The 24,683-nt window shown below is 31.0% G+C and overlaps 1 protein-coding gene across 1 annotated transcript; it reads left to right on the forward strand.

The window, feature by feature from the left end:
* The first annotated feature begins 1,100 nt into the window (after positions 1-1,100).
* Positions 1,101-19,732, forward strand: LOC107439410 (snake venom 5'-nucleotidase). The gene is made up of 9 exons (XM_016051998.5): positions 1,101-1,385; positions 6,635-6,772; positions 8,844-9,057; positions 10,447-10,635; positions 11,423-11,620; positions 13,140-13,403; positions 15,014-15,175; positions 16,534-16,737; positions 18,289-19,732. The coding sequence occupies exons 1-9, from the start codon at positions 1,179-1,181 to the stop codon at positions 18,654-18,656; spliced, it is 1,944 nt and encodes a 647-aa protein (XP_015907484.3). The 5' UTR covers positions 1,101-1,178; the 3' UTR covers positions 18,657-19,732.
* Positions 19,733-24,683: the final 4,951 nt, after the last annotated feature.

Here is a 24,683-nt window from a genome sequence, read left to right on the forward strand (position 1 = left end):
TAGCAGATTTTGATCCACCACTATTTCTAAAATATTCGTAGGCTTATAAATTTCACCACTTTATATTTGCAAAATTTACTTCTGGCGTGTCCGGAGCAGTTAGCATTATATACTATACGAAAAAAAAAATTGAGATATATATTTATGAAATATTCTAGTATTTTATTTTTCAATACTCGAACTAAGCTAGTGAAACCTTCAAAATCTGACACTGACATCAATTGACATTCTGCTTTTGTTCTTTCTATTATTGCTTATCGGCAACTGTTGTTTATCGCTTGTTTCATTTGAGATAACGATATCGGATAATGGATCGAATTATTGTCGGTACATTCCTATTTATTATTAATGTGATGCTTGCATGCTTACTCAAAATTTTGTCTAAATTACCATGACGCATGTCCGTAGAGATAAGTATACCACAAAGAGAATTTCAATATTTCAACGCTTTTGAAGAAAATAAACCTCAATATATATTTACCTCGATCAATGGATAAAAGTCATTACAAGAGATAAAATAAAAATGCTAGCGGGTTTTGTGATTTTCCTTATAAAATTCGAAATGCGTTAAAATGACGCATCCCAATAACCTAGCGTTAAGCGTGGAATTTAATTCTAGAAATCTAAAACACGGCGTGGAATTACAATCAAGCAATGGCGTGTATACATGTAATTTCCTGTTTGTAATTGCGCGATTACATTGTTCGACGGGGGGCTTGAATGTGTTAAAGTTTTGAGAAAAAAATTAAGAGAAGTTTTAAGCTCTATTTCTCCTAATGTAATAAAGCAATCCTTTTATCTTCTACCCTTTTTAAAAGGTATCATGCTGTCTAACAATACTATATAATCAAAACCTTGTGCAAAAAAAATTAATCAAGAAAACGCAAATTAAAAGTTTAACCTAAAATCCAAAATGACAATCGTAGAGGCCTCTTCAATATCTGCAAAAAATCACCGACTAAAAGTCGGAGAAGTTGGCTGGTCTGTCACACTCTGCTTATGTTTCCCTCTGAGAGAAACTATAATGGAATCAACGAGATGTTTTAAGATGAAGAACGATAACGAAATATATTTAGGTTTCTTTTAAAGAAAGATATAATGATAATAAACGCTTTTGAGATCGACGAGTGTACTTCGATAGATCTTCCAATGTTTATGTCAGTAACAATTTTAAGAAAATGAATAACATTTGGTCAGGATGTTTAGTTTTAACAATCTTGTTTTGTTTTAAAGTAAATGTGATTGAAAGTTTTAATTTAACACTCTTGCATACAAATGATGTCCATTCACACTTTATTGAATTCAATGTTTTTGGCGGCAGATGCTCTCCCAAAATGAGAGATGAGAAAAATTGTTACGGTGGTTTTCCGAGACAAGTGACTAAGGTATGTTGAAAGTCATTTAGTTTGCTCGATAATTAATTAATACTTTAATTATTCAAATATTAATAATGCGAGATTAAAATAAATCTGCAGAATTATACGTTATATAATTCAAGTTTCGATTTCACTTTAAGCTGTATTTCAGTTGAATTTTTAAAGGTATGCTGTTGTTGGTTTCAAAAATGATATCGTAATGAGACATACATTTTAAAACTAAGCTATTTTGGAGGCAATAAATAAATTTTCCTTGTAGCTGTATTTCAGTTGAATTTTTAAAGGTATGCTGTTGTTGGTTTCAAAAATGATATCGTAATGAGACATACATTTTAAAACTAAGCTATTTTGGAGGCAATAAATAAAATTTTCTTTTGTGGGGATAGTATTTATCCACTAGGTCAACTTTCATCTATGAAAAGGTACCACTACATAAAATCGAGTTAACATGTCTTATATAGTAGTGAAGTGCAGTTGTAATTTTGTAGTGGTAGGTACGTTACAGTACTCCCCCATCAGAATTTTATCTGTGATAGAATTCGTTTCACGGATACCACTAGTTGATACATTGCTGTTTTGTGAGGAGCCGGGAGAGCTGTATTAAGATCACCGTACTTTTACTGACCGTGAGAGCTGTATTAAGATCACGAATAAAATTCTGGAAGGGGAGTAATGTGGGGATAGTATTTATCAATAAGGTCAACCTTCATCCATGTGAAGGTTCCCCTTTATTGAAACGAGTTAACATGTATTATATACTGGGGAATTGTAGTTGTAATTTTGTAGTGGTAGGTACGCTACACTTTGCTTAGTTAAAAGAAATTTTGATTTTTTAAAAAAAAATATAACGTGCATTGGTACCTTTATTCATAATGTTGAAAGGGACAATCTAAGTAGTTTTTATCAACAAAAAACCATCGTAACAGAGGGTTAAACTAAATTTTTTTTATATTTTGCTTCGTATTACTTTGGCTTAAATTCATTGAGAGCAAAACTGGTTTCAACTCTTGAATAATTTAATTATTAAGTAATTGCTTTATAATTCTCAAGTAAAACATTAATAAAAGAAAATACATAAAACAAAAAGCAGCCTCAAATAATAGCTTAATAAAGTGGATATTTTACATTTTTACCTTTTCCATTTTTAAAATTACAGTTAACATGATTTCAATTTACTATAGCGGATGGAACTGTCAATTCAGTAAGCTTGACGTTATAAACAAATACACATATTTAATATTAAAAACAATCATAAAAAAATTAAAAGACGAAATAGACACATTTTCTTCTTTTCCTTTAATTTCATATTATGAACATCTATTTGTTTTAAAATAGAGAAGAGTGTATCTACTGAACTGCATGATTTAAGAGGAACATTCTAAAAAATTTTGAACAGTCAATTGAAGATTATTTTTCTAAGATAAAGTTTACGCATCTAAATATTAAAGCAAAATATAAAACAAAAAAACAATATTGTATGAAAATAAAAAATAATTTGGTGACCACAAACAATTGAAATCAGTGATTTTTGCTATAAGTCACTGATTAGCTGAATTATTTTAAAGATTGTAACCTTCCATCTACAGCTTTACATATTTGTTAAGAATAAGCTTTTAGTTCTTGTTGACACTAATCATTTATAAAAAACTTTGCTAATATGCATTCTCGTTGCAATTGCTTAAGCCGTTGGAGTAAAAATTGCACCCATTAAAATTCAGCTGTACTTACGAATTTGATTAGTGCAATGTTTACACGAGTTTGGTTTGTCACAATCTAAAGAAAATTTGAAACAAAAAATGTCTTTTTTGTGAAAAACTGCTTCTTTCAGTATTTTTTTTAAAAAAAAAGTAATATTGTGGACTTTTTACTAGTTTTTGAGGTTCCCCAGAAAGTGTGGGACCTAGGCCTGTGCTTATTGGGCCTAGGTCATAATCAGGCCCTGCACAGAAGTCAGTTGCCAAGCAACTAAGGGATAATAACTGGCATCGACGATTCAATTCAATTGTCAATTTACTTGTCAATTCAATCTTCAATCAATGTCAAATCAAACTTTTCTCAATTGCATTTCAACCGAGTAGAACTAGATAGAAATTTCCTAAGCAATGAATTACCCTAGGGAAACATAATTTTTTTTTCTTTCTTTCTTTTTTTTTTTTTTGCATTTGTGCAAATACTTGATCTTGACTAATTCGTGTGTGGGGATCGCAAATCTGAAATTAGTTTTGGTTCTGCAGCTACAGATTTTCCTTAAAATGACAATTACAGTTTTTGATCGATAGAAATGTACAACTTAAAAAACGTTACATACAACAGCGGGTCACTTAAATATTACTACAAACTTCTAGGGAAGTTAAGGCTCATCATCTAGATTAAAATTGTATAGGAACTCATGACCGGAAATGTTGCACGCGATAAGGAAAGGTTAACCTATTATAACCAGTTCAGATGCGCACATTGATAAAATTCATCGTAGGGAAGAACCCCTAACTGCGTGCGATGACATTTTCGGTTGTCCGTTCCTATTCAGTTTTAATCCAGATGATATGCTCTAACGCCACTAAAAGCTAGTCGCAATATTTACGAGACACTTTGTTGTATATAACGTTTATAAACTTGTACATTTCGCGAAAAAATAAATTAAAGAAAAAAAAACGAAAAAAAAAAAAAAAAAAAAAAAAACGACCAGGAGAAATTGGTAGCAGATTTAAAATCAGCGACAGGAAAGTATCTAAGTTTTGTTAAAAATTCGCTTGCAATTGTAAATAAGAAAAAATAAGAATTGTATGTTACAAAATTCTTCCAAAGAACTGCAGTTTGTTTCCTGTATTTTTAATACTTTAATGCAGCACATTAAATGCTTTATTATTTCCATTCCATGTCTATTCAAAAACAAGGACTTTTTTTTTAATAAAAATTACTAATTAGAAATTATGTATTTTTAATGCTTCAAAGTAGCACATTAAACGCTTTATTATTTCCATTCCATGTCTATTTAAAAGCAAAGACTTTTTTTGAATAAAAATTACTAATTAGAAATTATGTATTTTTAATGCTTCAAATTAGCACATTAAACGCTTTATTATTTCCATTCCATGTGTATTCAAAAACAAGGACTTTTTTTGAATAAAAATTACCAATTAGAAATTATGCATTTTCAATGCTTCAAATTAGCACATTAAACGCTTAATTACTTCCATTCCATGTGTATTCAAAAACAAGGACTTTTTTCGAATAAAAATTACTAATTAGAAATTATGTATTTTTAATGCTTCAAAGTAGCTCATTAAACGCCTCGTTATTTGCATTCCATGTCTATTTGAAAACAAGGACTTTTTTTAAATAGAAAAAAAATACTAATTAGAAATGATATCGAGCAGGTTGTGATGTGTACTAAAGGACTCAAAGGTATTATAAAATTAAATACTTTTCGTCGTGTAGTCAATTTAGTACGTTCACACAAATGAGAGAAAAATTGAAATACTACATACAAATATAACAGAGAACTCTTTTATCGACGTCATCCAACCTATTTCGATAACAGGAAATATTCGTTAGGTTTTCATCACATTTCTGATGAAAACATTTGATAAAACTGCCTTTTCTGACTATAAATTTTTATCTTCATTTTGCTAAATCTAATTTCATCTATCATAGCTTTGTCAAGGATTCCACCATTATAAATGTGTGAACGTATTTTGACAACACTATTTTCTTTTAGGTAAACATTATTGAAAATAATCATATGACGTCACCGTATAAATTCGCAATGTGATAAAAACCATTTGAACTCTTTTTTTCTTTGCCTAATCAGCAATTTAGCTGTTATAATGTAGAGCTACTAAACTTTTATAATTATAAATAAATATCAATTTTTCGACTTTCGATTTTAAATTTAATTTTGTGACTAGAAATAGTAACTTTTAAATTAAGTGGATGTTTTATTCTGTATCAAAGCAAAAAGACTTCTTAATCGTGAGAAAGACGTTTTTAACAGAGTTCGTTCGGTCCTTGAAAAGTTTAAAAAGTGCTGTCAATATTATATTAAAAAGTTACAAATCGCTTTTTATTAGTTTTTATTTTAAAATTAAGAGGTATAATATATATATATATATATATATATATATATATATATATATATATATATATATATATATATATATATATATATATATATATATATATATATATATATATATATATATATATATATATATATATATATATATATATATATATATATATATATATATATATATAGCGTATTTCGCTCCTCACGAAAACCAGCTATTTCAAGGTATACTACCAATTTTTCTTCATTTCCGTATTACTTCAGCCCTGGCTTGATGTTGAAAATTAATTTTTACTATTTTCACAACGAAAATTAATTTTTACTTATAAATCTAGTGTCTTTTTTAAAATTAGGTCTAGCTGAAAATAGTAACTAATAATTTAATCTAACTAATAATTTTAATAGTAAAAGGGTTATCAGTTTTCATAAAAGCTACATTGTGAGATAATAGTACACTACTAAGAAGAAGAATTTAAAAAAAAAAAAAAAAAGTATTAAATTTGCGCAGAACCAGGCTAGACTGCGAGGTTCGCGGCAAAGAAAAACCGGGAAAATGGGATAATTCAAAATTCCATTAAAGTAGCTTTAAATTCATTATAACTGATGAAATTATTTTTTTCTTCTTCGAATTTTATACTTTTTACATTTCTATTGGTTATATCATGTCACAGGGCTGCACTATTCCTACGCTTTTCGGTAAATTTTTTTCGATGTAGTAGTCGCCAAGTTAATGTTATAATCTATGATTCTTTGTTTTGTGAATTTGATTTAAAGTTATTTTCTATACTATATGTAAAGGATTCAAAGTTTACATGAAGCAACTCTTTGCTGGCAAAATCATCATACATTCTGAATGCCATAATATCAATGCCATAACAAATGCTGGCAAAATCATCATACATTCTGAATGCCATAACAAATGCTGGCAAAATCATCATATATTCTGAAAGCGATAGTTTTAAGAGTCTACCGCTCTGTAGATTGTAGTAGTTGGCAGCCTTCATTTTATTTAGGTTGAAGTTGAGGGATTTAAGGTTAAAGTCCCTCACTTAAATGATCATATAAAGATGTTAAAATACATTTTTATTTTGTAATTTGATGATTCTAGTTAATATGACTAAAAATATAGAGACCACTATCTTCAAGAACCTAGATACTGCTATTTTATCCAGCTGCACAATTTTTTTAGGCTAAAGAAATCAGATCAATGGATGAGAATGTATTATACCTAAATGGTGGTGATTTCTATCAAGGTACTGTCTGGTACACCCTTCACAGATGGCAAATAGTTGCCGATCTTGTCAATATGCTAGGTATAGATGCTATGGTAAGATACTGAGATTCTGTATATATTTTTCATTATATTTCTATGTACGTACAATAGTTAGCTTTTTCATATCTTATAAAATGGCTGCATGCGTCGATTGTTATCATTGAAAAATCTAGTTTCAAAACGAAATCAACATTCTATCCCCCCAAACAGATTCTCGCTTTAAAAATATACCTGTTAACTTTTACCTTTTTGAGGATGATGTTTCTTTCCTAAATGGTGGTTAACCCTTTCTAAAACCGTAGTAAGTATACTTACCATCAGTTTTTAAAGTCCGTGTTAACTTTTCTACCACTTTTACTTTAGGTTTCCATTTGTTAATAACTCCAGCTTTGTCGAAGTGCGTTTGAATAAAATTGGCAACCACTTTTAAATATAAGAAAACGTTTTGTAAACTTTTAAAATGCATTTTTCCTTTAGAAGTTTGTAGCATTTATAAAATTCATTTTATAAATAATGAAAAATAAAAGTGAATATACTTACCACAAAAAAAGGCATTAAAATTTAAATTTATTTTTTATAAGCTAAATGAGTTTTTCGTTTCTTAAATCAATTACTATTCTTATACGAATTTCAATTCCAAAAGTCCTTTAATTTACCTTTAATAGAAATAAATGGCCCACTGGTTAAATAACAGTGGCAGTATAAAGTGGGTATTTCCTTTTGTTATTCACCACTCTAGTTATAGAAAGGCACTTTAGTGCCTTTATTTCAAGTATTTCTATTCTTAATATATTTTGAGGGAAAAAATCTTGTTTATTCACACAAAATGAATGACAATAATGAAAAACTTAAGTTACCTTCCTCTACTTTTTCGAATGAAACCTCTCTCTTAGAAAGACGTTAGGTACAAATAAGGTTTAACTACCTAGAATGATTCTGCTTTGATAAAACTCAAAAATATACCACAATACCTTAATTCATTGGGTTATAAGTTGTTTTAAACCTTTAAAAGTTATTTTGAACCTCACCCCCTTGGTAATAAGTCGTTTTAAACCTTTAAGATACTTTAACTCTTTGGAGTTCTTTAAAATGCTGTTTGAACTAATGTAAGAACCAAATCATTTAAAATACATAATACTGTATTTTTGCATAAATTTTAAAAGCATAAAACAACGTGGTTACTCCTTATTAATGTGTATTAAAAAAATTTAAATTTTTGAGCATAGTTATCAACTTACTCCACTTTGCAGAAAAATATTTTCTTGTGGTAACGAAATTTAGGTAATTTTTAGTTTAGTAAATTTTGTGAAATAATTTTTTCACCACTGCATATCAAATATTAAAAGTTATTGCTGTTTCTTGGCGACACTTTTAAAAAGTAGTCGTAATTATCCTTATTCTACAAGTCATGTTATTTAATTCGCTACCAATTTATTAAAACTTGTAAGCTAGTTGGTATCTCTCCACTTAATTACAGTTATTTTTTACTATTAAAAGTGAAAAATAAAAATAAATTTTTGGATATAAAAGTATGGTATGAAGGATTAAGCTGAGGAAGTTTTTGGAAAAACTAATAAACTGGTAGCAAAATTTCTAAAAGAACATTTGAAAACTCAACGCTCTACTATCAATTATTTTTTTAAAAAATATTTTCGTAATATAATCACTGCCAGGAGTTTTAGTTCTCAGAATATTAAATTGAAAAGGTAAAGCAGTGAGCTTTAAAACATCCTTTCAGAAACTTAGTTACCAATTTATTAGTTTTACGAGGTTAGTTTTCTTAGTTTTAAGAATAATTACAAAATATATTTTATCATTTAACAGCATTATCAACTTATAAAAACCTAATAATATACAGGGTTATTCATAACTCACTCCGGGGTTTCGAAGCGTTATAGTAAAAAAACGTAGACGAATATGGCAAAAAAGAACATATTAATTATTCCGAAAGTATTCAAGTTTTAATTTAAGCAGTTGCCGGTAGATGGCAGTAGCATGTACCACTGAAGCCAGTTGTAGTAAAGAAAAATGGCGTTTACAGGCGGCGGGAATTATGAATAACCCTGTATATAGATATTTTTATTCATTTATTGAATTTTTGTTCTTGGAACACGTTATTTTGCAGTCTCTTGGCAACCATGAGTTCGACGATGGTCTTAAAGGTCTTTTTCCTTACCTTCAAAATCTAAAACCAAAAGTAACTGTATGCAATGTAAACGCATCTAAAGTTCCAGAATTTGAAGAATTAGTTACACCTTCAACAATAATTGAAGTAGGAGGAGAAAAAATTGGAATTATAGGATATCTAACTCCAGAAACGAAATTTCTATCATCAACAGGTAAGAAGCTCTTTTGAACACATTAAAAAACTTGAATTAATTTCCTAACACAATTATTGTAAGGATCTAAAAAGTGCTTTTTTTAAATTTTTTGTTAAAAAAATTCTAAATTTTTTTTAAACATCAGTTTTTTTTTTCATCTGAAAGATATATACAGGATGAATATTATTAAAGTTAATCTATTTTAACCAACATAGAGTCCGTCCGTTTGACGGAACTTGGTACATTGCTTATATATATATATATATATATATATATATATATATATATATATATATATATATATATATATATATATATATATATATATATATATATATATATATATATATATATATATATATATATATATATATATATATATATATATATATATATATATATATATATATATATATATATATATACATACTTCCACTGGTGAATGTCGATAATCATATACTGGCTTCGGTAAGTGTCCGAAATATAAACTAGGTCTAGTTAAGCGCCACTTTCCAATATACATTTGCCCAGTATTCCTTACATCAATGCTTTTTAAGGTTCAGTGCCACTACCCGATATACATTTGCCCGGTATTCTATACATCAATGTTTTTTAAGGTCAAGTGCCACTGCCCAGTATGCATTTAAGCGGTACTCCGAACACTGATGTTACTCCTAATCTATCCCCAGCAGATATTAAAAAATCGAATAAATATAATAATATCAATAAATAAACTAATATGAAATTGGATATAGCAAATATTTCGGACATTCACCAAAGCGACTATGTGAATGTTGACATTCACCGGTGAAAGTCGACTTTTACTTGTTTCCGGGCATTCACGGTAACATATATGCACACACACACTGATAATATATATATATATATATATATGTAACATAAAAAGCTTCAATTAATCTTTTTATGTTAGTTTCTTCGTTATAAAACAACTCCTGATTTATTACTACTTAATTCTTCGAATCGAAGCACTTTATGATATTTTTAGCTCTTCTGTAACGGCATGATGCAAAATGATTTTAAGAAAATAATAAGTGATTTTTAAACCACTATTAGTACCATTTCTCTTGTCGGAAAAACAATGTCAATCGGCCAAAACTATTTTTTAAATACAGATTTCGATTTACTCATGGACCATATCAAGTACTCAACACCCGTCGACCTGAATGGATCATATGCTGGTCTGAACTGATAATTATCTCTAAGGTCTAATTTTTTATTTATAAGGTACCGTTCGTTCAGTTTCCTTTTGTTAACTACAACATTAGTTTTGACCCCCAAGGGCCCACCATTAAAAAAAAAAAACATTAGTTTTGAAACGGCATTGTATCAGGCCTTCAAATCCAAATATGAATGTCATATTAAAAATAAATTCTATTTTCAACTCAGGTGATTTAGAATTCGAAGATGAGGTTGAATGCATTAAGAGAGAAGCCAGAAGATTAGTCGACGAGGAAGGGTTGAATAAAATAATCGCTGTCGGACATTCCGGATTCGTTGTTGATCAAAATATTGCCAGAGAAGTGCCAGAGATCGACATTGTTGTTGGAGGACATACTAACACTTTTCTTTACACAGGTAATTTTCTAAATTAATTTTATTTCGAAGCACTAACTTAATCAGTGCTAAATATTTTTTTGTTTTGTTTTTAAATATTAAAAAATGTTACTCAAAATCTGTGTCACTTGTCACAAAGTATTTAATTTGTATCAGTATTTAAAAATGATATTCATTATGCCATGAGCTGAAAAAATTAAAATAAAATTAACTTAAAAGTTGATGAATTCTGATTGGAGGGAATAAAATGCACGGTTAAATTCGCTGAATGGTTTTAAGTCTTAATCTTATTTTCTGAATTCTGCTACAAATAAACGATAATGATAAATTTGAATGTATTTAAAAATAAAACATTTTTGATTGTACTTAGGTTTTTAAATGGTTATAACTTCAAATAGTTCTTTTTTGAGATGATATTTTGAAATCGATTACAGAAAAAGTTAAAATGGATTAATCAATTAAAGAAAAAGCATTGAATCTTTGAAAATCTTATTTAACCCTTTGCATTCGGAGTTCCTTCAACAACTAAAATAACTTCAACAATCACTAAAAGTTACTAAAACAAAACTCAGCGTATGCATATTTACCTTTTAATACCCATAGATGCTCATTTTAGTCCATGGAAATTTTGCATAGCTAAAAAAGCATCTTTAAAACTGTGCTAACTGTTTCCAACAATTGCAGCAAAAAGAAATTTCCAGACAAGATAGAAGCGTTTTCAGATTTTTGCTTAAACATTTGCTTCTTGTAATACATTTGTTTTTAAGAAGTCTTTGGTTAAATGTAATTAATTTACTGTTCTATTTAGGTGTACCGCCATCTGTTGAAGAAGTGCAGGGCACGTATCCAGTAGTCATAGAACGAGAAGATGGATCAAAATCTTTAGTTGTTCAAGACTTTGCATTTGGAAAGTATTTAGGATATTTGAAAGTAATATTTGATGATGGTGGTGAAATTATTTCCTGGGAAGGAAATCCAATTCTGTTAGATTCATCAATAGTGGAAGGTACTTTTCATAAATATTAAATCATATGCTTGATGAAATGAAATACAAATGCATTTTGGAGTGTGCGGATCGCACTGAATAATAATAAAAAAAATTCTATGCAATGATTTTGAAATTTAATAAATCTAGCGTCAGAAATTTGAGTCCTATAAAATAAGGAATAAGATTAATGAAATAACATTTAGTTGGTAACTTCTCCCACATAGATGATTTTTTTAAACAAACATTCAAAGAAGTGGGGTGATTTTCCTTATAATTTCATTTTTGAATTTATAAATTTATTTTAAATGGTTTTGTCTTTTACATAAAATTATTTCACACTAAATTCTCTGTTAATTATGTGATAAGTTATAGTAAATAAAAAAATATATTTAAACTTGTGTTCACATATTTTCCAACTTCATAAATATTATGGGGAGGTAAAACTTTTCGAGAACTATTAGAGACATCTCTCGTTTACAGAGAGATTGAATGCTACGATTCTGAGGTGCTCCGGGGGGTTATTCATCCTTTTTTGTTTGTTTTCTCGTTTTACTTTTCCCTCTCGTTTTTACTTGAAGCATTATTTATTGCACCTCTTGATTTTAACAATTAGCACACTTAATTTAACTTTGAATACATTATGCATAAATAAAATCCCCCTTGACCTTATAGAAGCGTTACCACATACGAATTGTATATATTCAATTCGATCCCTGTTCGAAATCAGGTTAACTTGCTTTTTATTTATTTTGCCTAATGGTAAATCCAGTTGGTAGGTTTAATATTTCCGGACTGTTTTTGCCACAGTTTTGCCAGGAATGTTCTTCCGTGGATGACGGAATACAAGTTATAATCCCAAGATTGAACTAACCATACGATGTTTGCAAGATGTCCTAGACTCATGGTACAGGGGAAAGTGTTACAGCTTCTGTTGACCGGAAGTGACATGGAGCACCAAAAGTAGAAGACTGATTTAGCTTCATAGTTTCACCTGGTAGCATTAGCTGGGCATAATGGAATGGCCTTCACGCCTAAGGTGGCCCTACCAGGAGCTGAGCTCCCGGCGTACTTCGCCCATTCCGCCCATTGACACCCCCTCGCCACGGTGAGGCAGCTAGCAGGATTTTGCACTAAATGTAGAACTGCTCAGGCTTCTCCCAAGCATATTCTAAACTGTATCGATTTTAAGATCGTCGAGGTTTTTTCAAAACCTCATCTGTTTTTAGACTTTCTGGACATTTTTGGACTTGTGGATTTGGTCTAATTGGGATGGACCTCTTGGGGATTAGAAACAAACAAACACAAAATGTCCATATAATGCAAATGTAGGTTAATTTTCCTAACATTCCCTCCAAGAAGGTTTAATTGACTTTATTTTTGACTCTGCAGTTATTTTGTCTTTTGAAATGAATCTAAACTCATGTGTATACGGAGATGATTGTTACTTGCTTCAATATCATCACGGGATCAACGGTGATAAATATAATAAATTGCTATTTTGTTATGGGTTGTGTTTTAAAGCATTTTATTATTGCAGATGAAGAAACAGTTGAAATGTTAAAACCCTATGGAGATGAGGTGAAACGACGAGTGCGCCAGTCTGTGGGTCAAACTAATGTCTTGCTAAAGGGTGATCGATTAGTGTGTCGTATGAAAGAATGCAATTTAGGAAATTTCTTGGCCGATGCGTCTCTCAGCTACTTCATTGAGCAACCCACAGAAAAAGGATGGAACTTTGTAAGCATCGCTTTGTGGAATTCTGGAGGAATTCGGTCGTCTATAGATGAAAGACTTAACGAAGGTAGTTCGGTAATTTTTGAGATTTAATTGCACAACTTTGAAAGGCATTAAAAGAATAAAAACAATAAGTTATATTATGTCGCTACACTGGGGAACAATTTTTCTTCCGCTGCGTGTGATTTTAGAACGGATTTTAGAAATTTTCACGTCACTGATTTCAAATCTGTTATCGGTTGCTCTCTACAAGCTACAATTATTAAACAACTTAATAATTTTTTAAAAAATCACTCGAGAGACAGAGAGTCTCCACATCTCTGATACTTAGGGCGTGATGTTAGAAAGGATGCTATAATACATTCCCGTCATACGCCATTGGTCTTAAGTGATATTTTCAAAGGAGCAGACAAATGTATACGCATGTATATAAACGTATGAATAGTTTATAAGCTTAAACGGGCAAAAAATAAACTATAGTAGATATGTCATTTTGAATTTTGAATTACTGTAGTTTCTGGAATAAAACTAATTTCAGATTTGAAATTCTCACACCCGAGATAGGTAAAATCAAGTACTGTATGAATGCAACAAAAAATTTTGTTCCCCAGTGTAATCCATATGCTCCCGATAATCCATTGAGGAGAGATTTAGGAATGCTATCATTTATGCTAATCTCAATAACTCTTCTCTTCTACGTGTTTAAATAATAAACGAATTTTTAAGAAAAACCATTTTTTATAGCAAAGCAAAATTTTAATAATAAAAAAAATTAATATACACTAAATTTCTAAACTACTAGTATCTACTAAAATGCTAAATTAAATATTTTGGTCAGTTTTATTAAGGAAAAAATAAATATTTCCAGAATTAAAATCATAACTTTAAGAAATATCTGTTCCTGAAAATCATACTTTCTTTATGAATTAAAAAATTGGCAACACACTACAAGTCACCTTTTCTCTACTCCAACTGTTCCGCGTTTTCAAATGCATTTCGAAAACGCATATATACCAACGCCTTTTTTTTCCAGCTTCATTTCTTATTTTCCTACTGTGAGTTAAAAACATAAATTAACAGTCATTATATATGTTTTTCAAATAAAAATCATGTACGAACTCAACCAATTCGCGGTTTTAAATTAGAATTCACAATATAAAAGCATCATTAAAATAAATGAATATATTTTTTGGCTTTAAAAATTTTATTATTAATTTCGATATTAGTTTTACAGTTTACGTAAAAATATGTCATGGATGTCCCACGTACAACAGTATCAAAAACTTTTTAAACCCTCTCTTAATTCATTTCAATTACTGAATATCTGCTATTTTTAATAGATTGTATGCTTTATAATTGGCCACAATAGTTATAACCATCCTGAAATCTTTCAGTGAATATAACATTAACAGGTGTCTGTTACATACTTGTAGTAAGTTAAGTAAAAAAGTTATCAACAAATCAACATCCGACTACAATCAGTTTATTATTTGGATAACTATAAACCATCACATTATTTACACTATTTATAATCTTCAGTTTTTCAGTCGTTCTCATTTCACTTAAAGACACTATTCTAATTGCCACTTTTCTATTTATTATAGCTATACACAATGCTGTGCATTATCATAAAATATTATTTTCACATATATTAAAATATACTATATATTTTGTAAGGTAACATCACATTCGAAGATATTTTGTCTGTTGCTCCTTTTGGTAACACCATGGACGTGGTACAGTTAAAAGGAAAACACCTAAAGCTCGTTTTGGAACATTCTGTGAAAGATTACGATTTAGATGCTTTTGATCCCCCTGGAAGTTTTTTACAAGTTTCAGGTACCTATATATATATTTCTCTTACACGGCGACAAAAAAAAGCCTCATTACAACTCCCCGAATGGCAACGCTAGAAAACCGACCAGTGATTGCCGCTAAAAATGTCACATGCCAAATCTAGCAGAAGTGGCTCAACATATAGCGCTTTTAAAAACGGAAACTGAAATAACCAGAGAGAGCATTCACATTGTAATTTTTTAAAAAAAAAGTTGTTATATGGATTTGAATGATTGTTCTGAATTCTTAGAATTTCGTGCATTTGCAATGTACGTAAGTTAGTAGCGAGCGAAGCGAGCTTGGTTTGCGAAGCAAACCATATAAGATTGCGTAGCAATTTTCGGGGGTTGGCGAGCGTCAGCGAGCTGGGGGCGCAGCCCACTAGTATAGTATATAACCTCAATTTTCAATAAAATGTAATTGACAATGGTTTACTCGTATTTTTTAGCTATGCTAATCTGATCAACGTTAACCATATTGCAGAATGAATTATAAATTCGCATACTGGCAAAATTTTCTGATAAATTTTAAAATGATAAACATATTGTTTTTTTTTTAAATAAAAAATTATCGATAAATAAATAAATAAAATTTATTGAATTTAAAAATAAGAATGCAAATACTCGACTTTTTTTTAAGTTTTTATTTCTCAAGAACTATTCAACTAATTTCGTTTTAATTTTGGATTTTGGGATGAAAAACACATCCTTGGAAGATTTTCAGAGATTTTTATACCTTATGTTTCAAAAATTGTGAGACGATTACTAAATTAATTAATAAATAATCAGTATTTGTAGGAAAAGGTAATTAACTTTGAAAGAATTTATCACGTGTTATCTTCCTACTTGCGAGAATTTTTGGATTTGCATGATTAGTTTTGAAACTGTATTTGAAGCTTGAAGATGATTTAATAGTTGTTTCATTATAGGTTTCTGGTTTTTTGATTTACAGAATTCATTTTGAAACTGTATTTCAAAGTGATTTAAATTTCTTGATAGCTGTTTCATTATTATAGGTTTCTGGTTTTTTGATTTGCAGAATTCATTTTGAAACTGTATTTCAAAGTGATTTAAATTTCTTGATAGCTGTTTCATTATTATAGGTTTCTGGTTTTTTGATTTACAGAATTCATTTTGAAACTGTATTTCAAACTGATTTAAATTTCTTGATAGCTGTTTCATTATTATAGGTTTCTGGTTTTTTGATTTGCAGAATTCATTTTGAAACTGTATTTCAAAGTGATTTAAATTTCTTGATAGCTGTTTCATTATTATAGGTTTCTGGTTTTTTAAATTTACAGAATTCATTTTGAAACTGTATTTCAAGCTGATTTAAATTTCTTGATAGTTATTTCATTATAGGTCTCCGGTTAGTGTATAACGTATCACAACCAGCTGGTTCAAGACTTGTTGAGGCTTATGCCCGTTGTGCAGATTGTAGGATTCCACAATATCTTCCAGTGAAAGACGAACAGCCATATTGGGTAGTTATGAATACCTATCTTGTAAAGGGTGGAGATGGGTTCGATGCTGTTCCACAAAACGCTCTGGGCAACAGAAACACCGGTAAGATATTTTATTATAATCCTATTTTTTATTAATACTTATGTGCTTTTATTTTTTTTAAAAAAAGAGCAGTCGTGCTTCGGATAATTTATTATACAGAAATGTTCATAGATAGTCAAATTTGTAGCGAAAGTATCTGACTGAGATAGGTGGTACATCTATAGATATAATATATTTAAGGGTAAATGCACAGTTTTACCACATTTTTTTATATCCATATGCATCCCTGCATAAAAAGGTGTGTACTTACGCTGTCAAAATTTTCCTGTAGACTTTATATTTGTTTTTATTTAAATCATAGTAATTTTTTATTTTATAAACAATCATTTCTGTTCAATTGAGAAAAAAGACCAGTTGGACAATATCCCATCAAGTTCTATTTCAAGTTCAAGTTGGACAATTTCCCATCAAGAATCTTTTAAGTTCATTAAAGTGGATATAAACTTTATGCAAACAAGATTAATACTGATAGTGAAATCATTTTACTACCATTATATTCTTTACGAAAAATGACCCGTTCTAAATCAATGACAACAGGCACTGACAAGTTAATCCATTGAAGATTAGTTTCAAAGAGTTTGCTTACTTGTTGTTGTTATAGGCCATTAAAGCAAGGGGTGCGATTGTTCTTGTTTTCCAGTGGCGCCATCTATGGCCGTAGATTCGACTTCTGTCACACCCGTTTATAGGACGTACCCATTCATACATCCATTCATTTATTCACAGATCGTAATTTTGACCTGAATCAGAGAACGATCGATCTCCAATTCAGTAACCCGTGAGGTATAATTTGTAATGGGGACATGGGAGCTTTGTGACCCAACAGATTTAACGTGTCCCAGTTACCATTTACTACACTGGGAGTTTTCGAACGGCTGAATTCGAATTCCCGTTCTCACAAACATAAGTCAAATGCCCTACCAACCAGGCTGTCCCGGCCAGTTTGCTTAAGTGACAGAATTGTTTGAAATATGGAAAAAGGAATTATTATTATTTAAGAAGGAATTTTGACGTTAAGAGGAAATTGAATAAGATTTGTTATATTTCACTCGAACTACTTAATAAATCATTGACCGAGTTCGGTGCTATAGACAGGATTGCCATGGGTGACTGCAAAAAGTAGTGATATATTTCAAACAACAAGATATCTTCAAAAAGTAGTGACTGATAAAATTCAAAATTTTATTTTAAAAAAAATTAAAATTATCAACTATTTCTAGCATATTTTTTTTAGTTTGCTATTGAAAGTGAATGCGAAGAATATTTTTGCTTTAACTATGAATAATTAGAAATGTTAGTCCCAGTGGTAGTTACGATTGAATACTTAAAGAGATAATAAATAAACACAAATTAATGGAGTTTCTACTTCTTTTAACATATACTGTGACATCCCTGCATAGTGATTCACTGCTCTGTTGCACAGAACTCTCCCAAAGATGTATTCTTATGTAGTTTCAATAGAAAAATAACAAAATAATAATCGATTGTTGCTTTGCCTCTTTGAACTAAGTCAGCTTTCAGAAATGAACTAAATTTTATTATTTTTTCCAGATGAATTAGACATTGATATTATAATCAAATATGCTCAGAAATTGTCTCCAGTCACGACAGGTTTAGAAGGAAGAATTACAGTTATCTCAGCCAGAGACAATTTTCAAATGCCAACCACCGAGCAGACAGTTTCGAGCGTCGATGAAATTACTACAGAATCTTCAATACCTGGAGACATTGCTGAAGAAGTTACAACGTATGCGATTCCAGACGGATCGTTATTAATAAATCCATCCATCGGCAATGTGATGGATACATTAGAAACAGGTTTAGATAAAGCGCGCACTGGAATTGAGACTCTTAGCAGTAAATTAAACAATTTAAGAGACAGTGTGCGGACAGTTGATATACCACGAGTAGGAAAGTAATCCGAATTTTGAACTTTTTAAGTCAAAGATATATAAATGATAGCATTCATTTTCGATACTCAAAGTAATTTGACATGACAGATTATTTAGTTAATTCTGTAACGGGCCGTTTATATCTAGCAATAATATATTAATATAAATTTTGGATTGAGCTTGAGTTAAGGAAGTTCATTTGGCTTGTTACATCAAATTTGATATTTATCACGAATTTTTTTGGTGATATGTTTACTGTCACTCATTAGAGGCTATTAAAAAGTAGGTAATGATTTATAATGATTTATATTTCTTTTTAAAAATAAAATTAATTTCTGAGAAATTTTTCAAAAACATAGAGAAATGCACAAGAAGATATCAAAAAGAAGTGTACATGTCTCTTTAATATATCTTAGTAGAATACAAATAGCTACTATAAATATTCCTTAAAATTGGCATATGGTTACCAAATTTGTTCCAGCCGTTCTCCGTCAGAGATGAAGTTATCAGCGTCTAGCAGCACAAATTGAAAGTGGTAAAATAGCTTACAATGGATATATTTAGAAATTGCTGTAATTGGTGGTAAGTATACTTACCATGGCCGTAGAAAGAGCAAATCGAAACTGAGCTGTTGTTTTAAATCATTATTTGATATCACAAGGCATATATGCCATTCTTCCTATAAACATTCTTTCAAAATATTAAGCCCTGCAACGAATTTTACGTTTTGTTTGTTTCAAAATATATTTGCCAGCATTTAAATAGCTGGTTATTTAATTTGATTAACGCTATAAAAATTGCACTCTTTTGAAATTGTCCAATTTTAAATTTCCACTCTCTGCAAAACACCCCAATCTAATATGCATACCTACTATTTATAATGCACATACATCTGTAATAGTAAAAATGCTGACTTTTCAGAAGCTTTAAAAGTTATGACTTTCTTTTCTAAAAGTGATAGTTTTTAAGTTGAGGTTTTCTCACTACATTAACCTTTTATTGTAACAAATATCTTTTATACTTTTCAGTTGATGTATCATATTTTCATGCTTCATTATTGCTTTGCTAGCAACAATAGTATTCTTCATTATTGTTTTTTTTTTTACAATTATATTTCGAAAAACAGAGGGAGAATTTTTAAATTACAATGATATTTTCAAAAAACAGAGGGAGAATTTTCAAATTACAATAATATTTTCAAAAACAGAGGGAGAATTTTTAAATTTCAATGATATTTTCAAAAACAGATTGAAAAATTTTAAATTACAAGGATATTTACAAAAACAGAGGGAGAATTTTTAAATTACAATGATATTTTCAAAAACAGAGGGAGAATTTTTAAATGACAATGATATTTTCAAAAGCAGAGGGAGAATTTTTAAATTACAATAATAATTTCAAAAAAGAGGGAGAGTTTTTAAATGACAATAATATTTTCAAAAGCAGAGGGAGAACTTTTAAATTACAATGATATTTTCAAAAACAGTCAGAGAATTTCTAAATTACAAGGATATTTTTAAAAACAGAGGGAGAATTTTTAAAATACAATGATATTTTAAAAAACAGAGGGAGAATTTTTAAATTTCAATGATATTTTAAAAAACAGAGGGAGAATTTTTAAATTACAAGGATATTTTCAAAAAAAGAGGGAGAATTTTTAAATTGCAATGATATTTTCAAAAACAGAGGAAGAATTTTTCAATTAGACATTTTCTTTCTTCTTTTTTTTTTTTTTAATATTTCCTGGCATTTAAAAGAACTCCACATGATTATCAGCATTGCTTGCAAGTATTGCACTTTTTCAAGAATGTTCTTCTAATGCTGGCGAAATTACTATTACATTGATAGCTTTGACCAGCAGAAATCTTTTTTAAACTTCATCAGCATTGAAAAATATAAATCTTCCAATTCATTACATAGTCTTTATTATACATGTTTTAAATATTTAAATACGATTGTAGACGAAAAGAAATTTTCAAACAAAAAGAATTTATTTGAAATAAAATTTTTAAGAATAAAATATCAAAGCATGAATTTAGACAACAATTTAATTGCAAAACTAAAATTCTCACTTAAAACCAAGAGAGTATGCGATTGTTTCAATTTTTAGTTATTACTAGTATGTAGTAGGATAATGTGCTCGTTACAAAGACTGTTTTAAGCCTCTATCAAGTTGAAGAATTGAAGAACAGATAACACAAATTAGAGAAGAAAAGTTGTAATTATATCAAGCTTTCCGTATGCAGGATTTAATTTATAATCGTGGATGTCAAAAAGATTTTAATACTTAAAATCGGAAGCTGCTCACTGCTACGTTTAATGCGAGATATTTTATAGTATTTTTTAAATTTTTATATACTTAAAAAATATATACATAAAAAAAATTACATATACATTCCTAATTTTGTTTAATTTAAAAAAAGATTTTGAACTTTGATTTCAGATCCTATATTTAATATAATATTTTGACTCATAGAATTGTGTTATAATGAAAAATAAATCCTAATATTTGAAAGCTTGTGTCATTATTTTTTTTCCAATTTTTTATTTAAGGGAGCTGTTTTCTTTAAATGAAACATAAAAGTCGTTGCTTTGCAGTCACAGCATTTTTTCTAACCTAAATATGGCAATTATATATATATATATATATATATATATATATATATATATATATATATATATATATATATATATATATATATATATATATATATATATATATATATATATATATATATATATATATATATATATATATATATATATATACAGGGTGGTCCCGAATTCATGGTACAAACTTTAATGGTAGGTACAGGACATTGTAACAATGATTTATTGTATAGGAATGTATAGTCGCAAGTGACGCGGTGAGGCGTAAACAGGAGAAATAACGGCCGAAAGGAAAAACAAAGATTTTACTGAAAGCGTTGTTGACAAGTGTCATGTTTACAGTAAGTGTTCAAAATTGCGTCCACCAGAAGCGATACATGCTTGACAGCGTCGGTGGAGCGATTGGCGTACACGTTCAAAGATGCCTGGTATTTCACGCACACCTGCAGCAGCTACAGATATGCTAGCGACGAGATCATCATCTGAGTCAACTGGAGTCTCATAAACAAGATGCTTTAGATGTCCCCATAAAAAGTAATCGAGGCTCGATAAATCAGGAGATCGGGGTGGCCAAGGGATTGGTCCACCACGCCCAATCCATCGAGCACCAAACGTGGCATTCAGGTAATTCCGTACGTCAATGCTGAAGTGGTCTGGCCCCCCATCGTGCTGAAACCACATGCGTTACGAATGGCGATCGGAACATCATGCAGCAGTTGTGATAACACTTCTTTCAGAAAAATAAGGTAGCTTCCGCCACTGAGTCTCGTGGGTAGTAAGTATGGGCCAATCAAAAAGTCGTTCACAATACCAGCCCACACATTACAGAAACGTTGTTGAAACGCATGTGGACGCGTTGCATGTGGATTATCTGCCCACACATGGGAATTGTTTGCATTAAAGACACCCTCGCGTGAAAATGTCGCTTTATCTGTAAATAGCACATCACCTACGAAATCCGGCTGCAACGCACATTGCTGCATCACCCACAGGCAGAAGTTCGAGCGGAGAGGATAATCTGCCGGATTCAATGCTTGTACTTTCTGAAAATGGAAGGGGTGTAAGCGATTTTCGTTTAACACTCTGCATACAGTCTGATGACTCACACCTACGTCACGCGCAACAGTTCTTGTGCTTGACTCGGGTCTATCAGTCACAATGTTCAAGATGCTTTCTTCCAGCCTTGGAGTGCGTACAGCTCTTAATCGACCAGCGTCAAGTCTGTTGACGTCGAACGCACCTGTTTCACAACGTTGACGATGTAACCGTTGAAAAATTCTATGATCCGGCATTCGTCGATCAGGATACTCCGCGCGATACATTCGTAACGCAGCTCTGCCGTTACCATTTGCACGGCCGTACATGTAATGCATGTCTGCTTTTTCTGCATACGTAAAGTGACCCATCGTCTACGGCAGCACAATTGTGAATGGCGCTTTTCCCTACTGCGATGCATCATTTTAAACGGCGGCTAGACATCTACTGCCCTCTATCGGCAATGATACCAACCGATCACTCCATTTCTCTTTCCTTTTATTTCCCCTGTTTACGCCTCACCGCGTCAGTTGCGACTATACATTCCTATACAATAAATCATTGTTACAATGTCCTGTACCTACCATTAAAGTTTGTACCATGAATTCGGGACCACCATATATAGCGTGACAGGATTTTAAATAACGAAATAATTTTAAATTTATTAGTTAATTGTAATTTTTTTTTAAATGCCTTTCACCTCTTTCTCCTAAGGCCATTATTTCGAGCAAACTGCAGGCTATAGAAAATATTTTTGTTCTAAAATTAGTATAAAAGTATTTCATTTAACCGCACTAGAGACACAATGGGCTATTGACGCCGGTATTTTTCAAGGGTAGAGAACTAAAGCAGCATTTTTTGCAACAAACAGATTTTTTATTTATTTTAAAAATCAGAAGATCTTAAGCATTTGAACTAAACTGTATAAAACATTTGGACAGACGCCGATGGCGGCCCTTATCCCATTCATCTTTAACTTTGTTTTCGTTTCTCGATGATGTGATCTTAAGCATTTGTCTATATGACGTTATATGCTTCGGCTTTAATTACTTGTATTTAGTGGTGGGCAAAATTCTCTTAATTCTATTTTATTGAAATATGAAAGCATTACCCTTGCTATCACTAGGAAAAATATTTTCTCTATGCGGAGAATTCGTAGTTGTTAGAACGCTGCATCTCTGAGGATAATTCAAAGACATGCCATTACAATTTTGAGCCTCTGGAGAGAAGATGGCTTCCCCACTTTGGTAACCTGGCCAAAGAATATAGATATATTCATTGACTGACGACCTGCAAGCGAAGTTGAGCACTTTACAGAAGACTGATACCACATACCTTTGATCTCTTGTCATGCTGATGAAAGTGGCTACCCACTCACCCGCTGTCTAACCGACCCAATGATACTTGACTTCTTTAACTTTTAAAGTTCCTTTTTTTTTAAAAATAATAAATAAATAAAGTGTGATTGCACGGTATATACTTGCCCAGCATTCCTTACACCAGTGTGTTCCAAACTGTGGGGAGCGCCCCCCTAGGGGGGCGCGAGACTGTTGCAGGGGGGCACGCAGCTGATTCCAAAATATCATTTTCGAATACAAACCAAAAAAGTCGAATAGGTGTCAAAAAAATTAATCAGAAAAACGGTTATACGTAATCCACAATCCTCGCCGCGAATTTCTCGGGTATAAATGCTAAAAAATCCATCCATACTCTTGCTGGAACGAAACCATCTTGCTTTCCCGTTTGGAGCCGAGCGCGAGGAAACACTAGACAAGCACTCGGATCATCCCGGGTATTCTCGGGGTTACTCCCGCCAAACTTCAGTAAACAGAAGCAGGCAGCAGGCCCCGACAAGGCTTATGAGCCAAGGCCGTCGTTAATTCGACGACGTTAGCGCTCATAGCGGTATGGAACTATCATCAATTGCGCGCGACTGCGGGGTTTTTCAAACTCGGGCGACGCGACTACACCTGGATGCGTGCGCCCAGACGAGAGCAGACACGCGGCATTTCGTTAAGAAACGTTGGTTAAACTCGACCGTTTCCACGCAGATTGTCCTACAATCCTCGAGTGTCTACAAACTCGCTTTGGTACACTTCTAAATTAATATTGAGGTAAATTTCAAAACTGTTATAAAGTATTTTTATTTGATTTAAAATAATAACCCTTTTAGATGGATAAATACGTAACTGGGTTGAAAAGAAAATTGAATGAAGCAGAAGCAGACGGCAAAAGAAGAGGTAACGAAAATAGCGGAACATCTTCGCAAAATAGTAAACCTAAATGTAGAAAATATGATCCAATGTACTTATCATTTGGATTTACATGTAAAGTCATTAATGGCCAAGAACGACCAATGTGCGTGCTGTGTCTGAATACTTTGGCCTCAGACAGCATGAAACCAAATAA

Source organism: Parasteatoda tepidariorum, chromosome 5 (assembly GCF_982258835.1).
Source record: "Parasteatoda tepidariorum strain Cologne lab strain chromosome 5, Ptep-v5.0, whole genome shotgun sequence".
Lineage (NCBI taxonomy): Eukaryota > Metazoa > Arthropoda > Arachnida > Araneae > Theridiidae > Parasteatoda > Parasteatoda tepidariorum.

Excerpts from the sequence above, each read along its gene's own strand:
- LOC107439410 (XM_016051998.5), top strand. The coding sequence starts at position 1,179 with ATGAATAACATTTGGTCAGGATGTTTAGTTTTAACAATCTTGTTTTGT. Across the intron at positions 15,176-16,533 it reads AAGTTTTTTACAAGTTTCAG|GTCTCCGGTTAGTGTATAAC; the intron begins GTACCTATATAT and ends ATTTCATTATAG. Across the intron at positions 16,738-18,288 it reads TCTGGGCAACAGAAACACCG|ATGAATTAGACATTGATATT; the intron begins GTAAGATATTTT and ends TATTTTTTCCAG.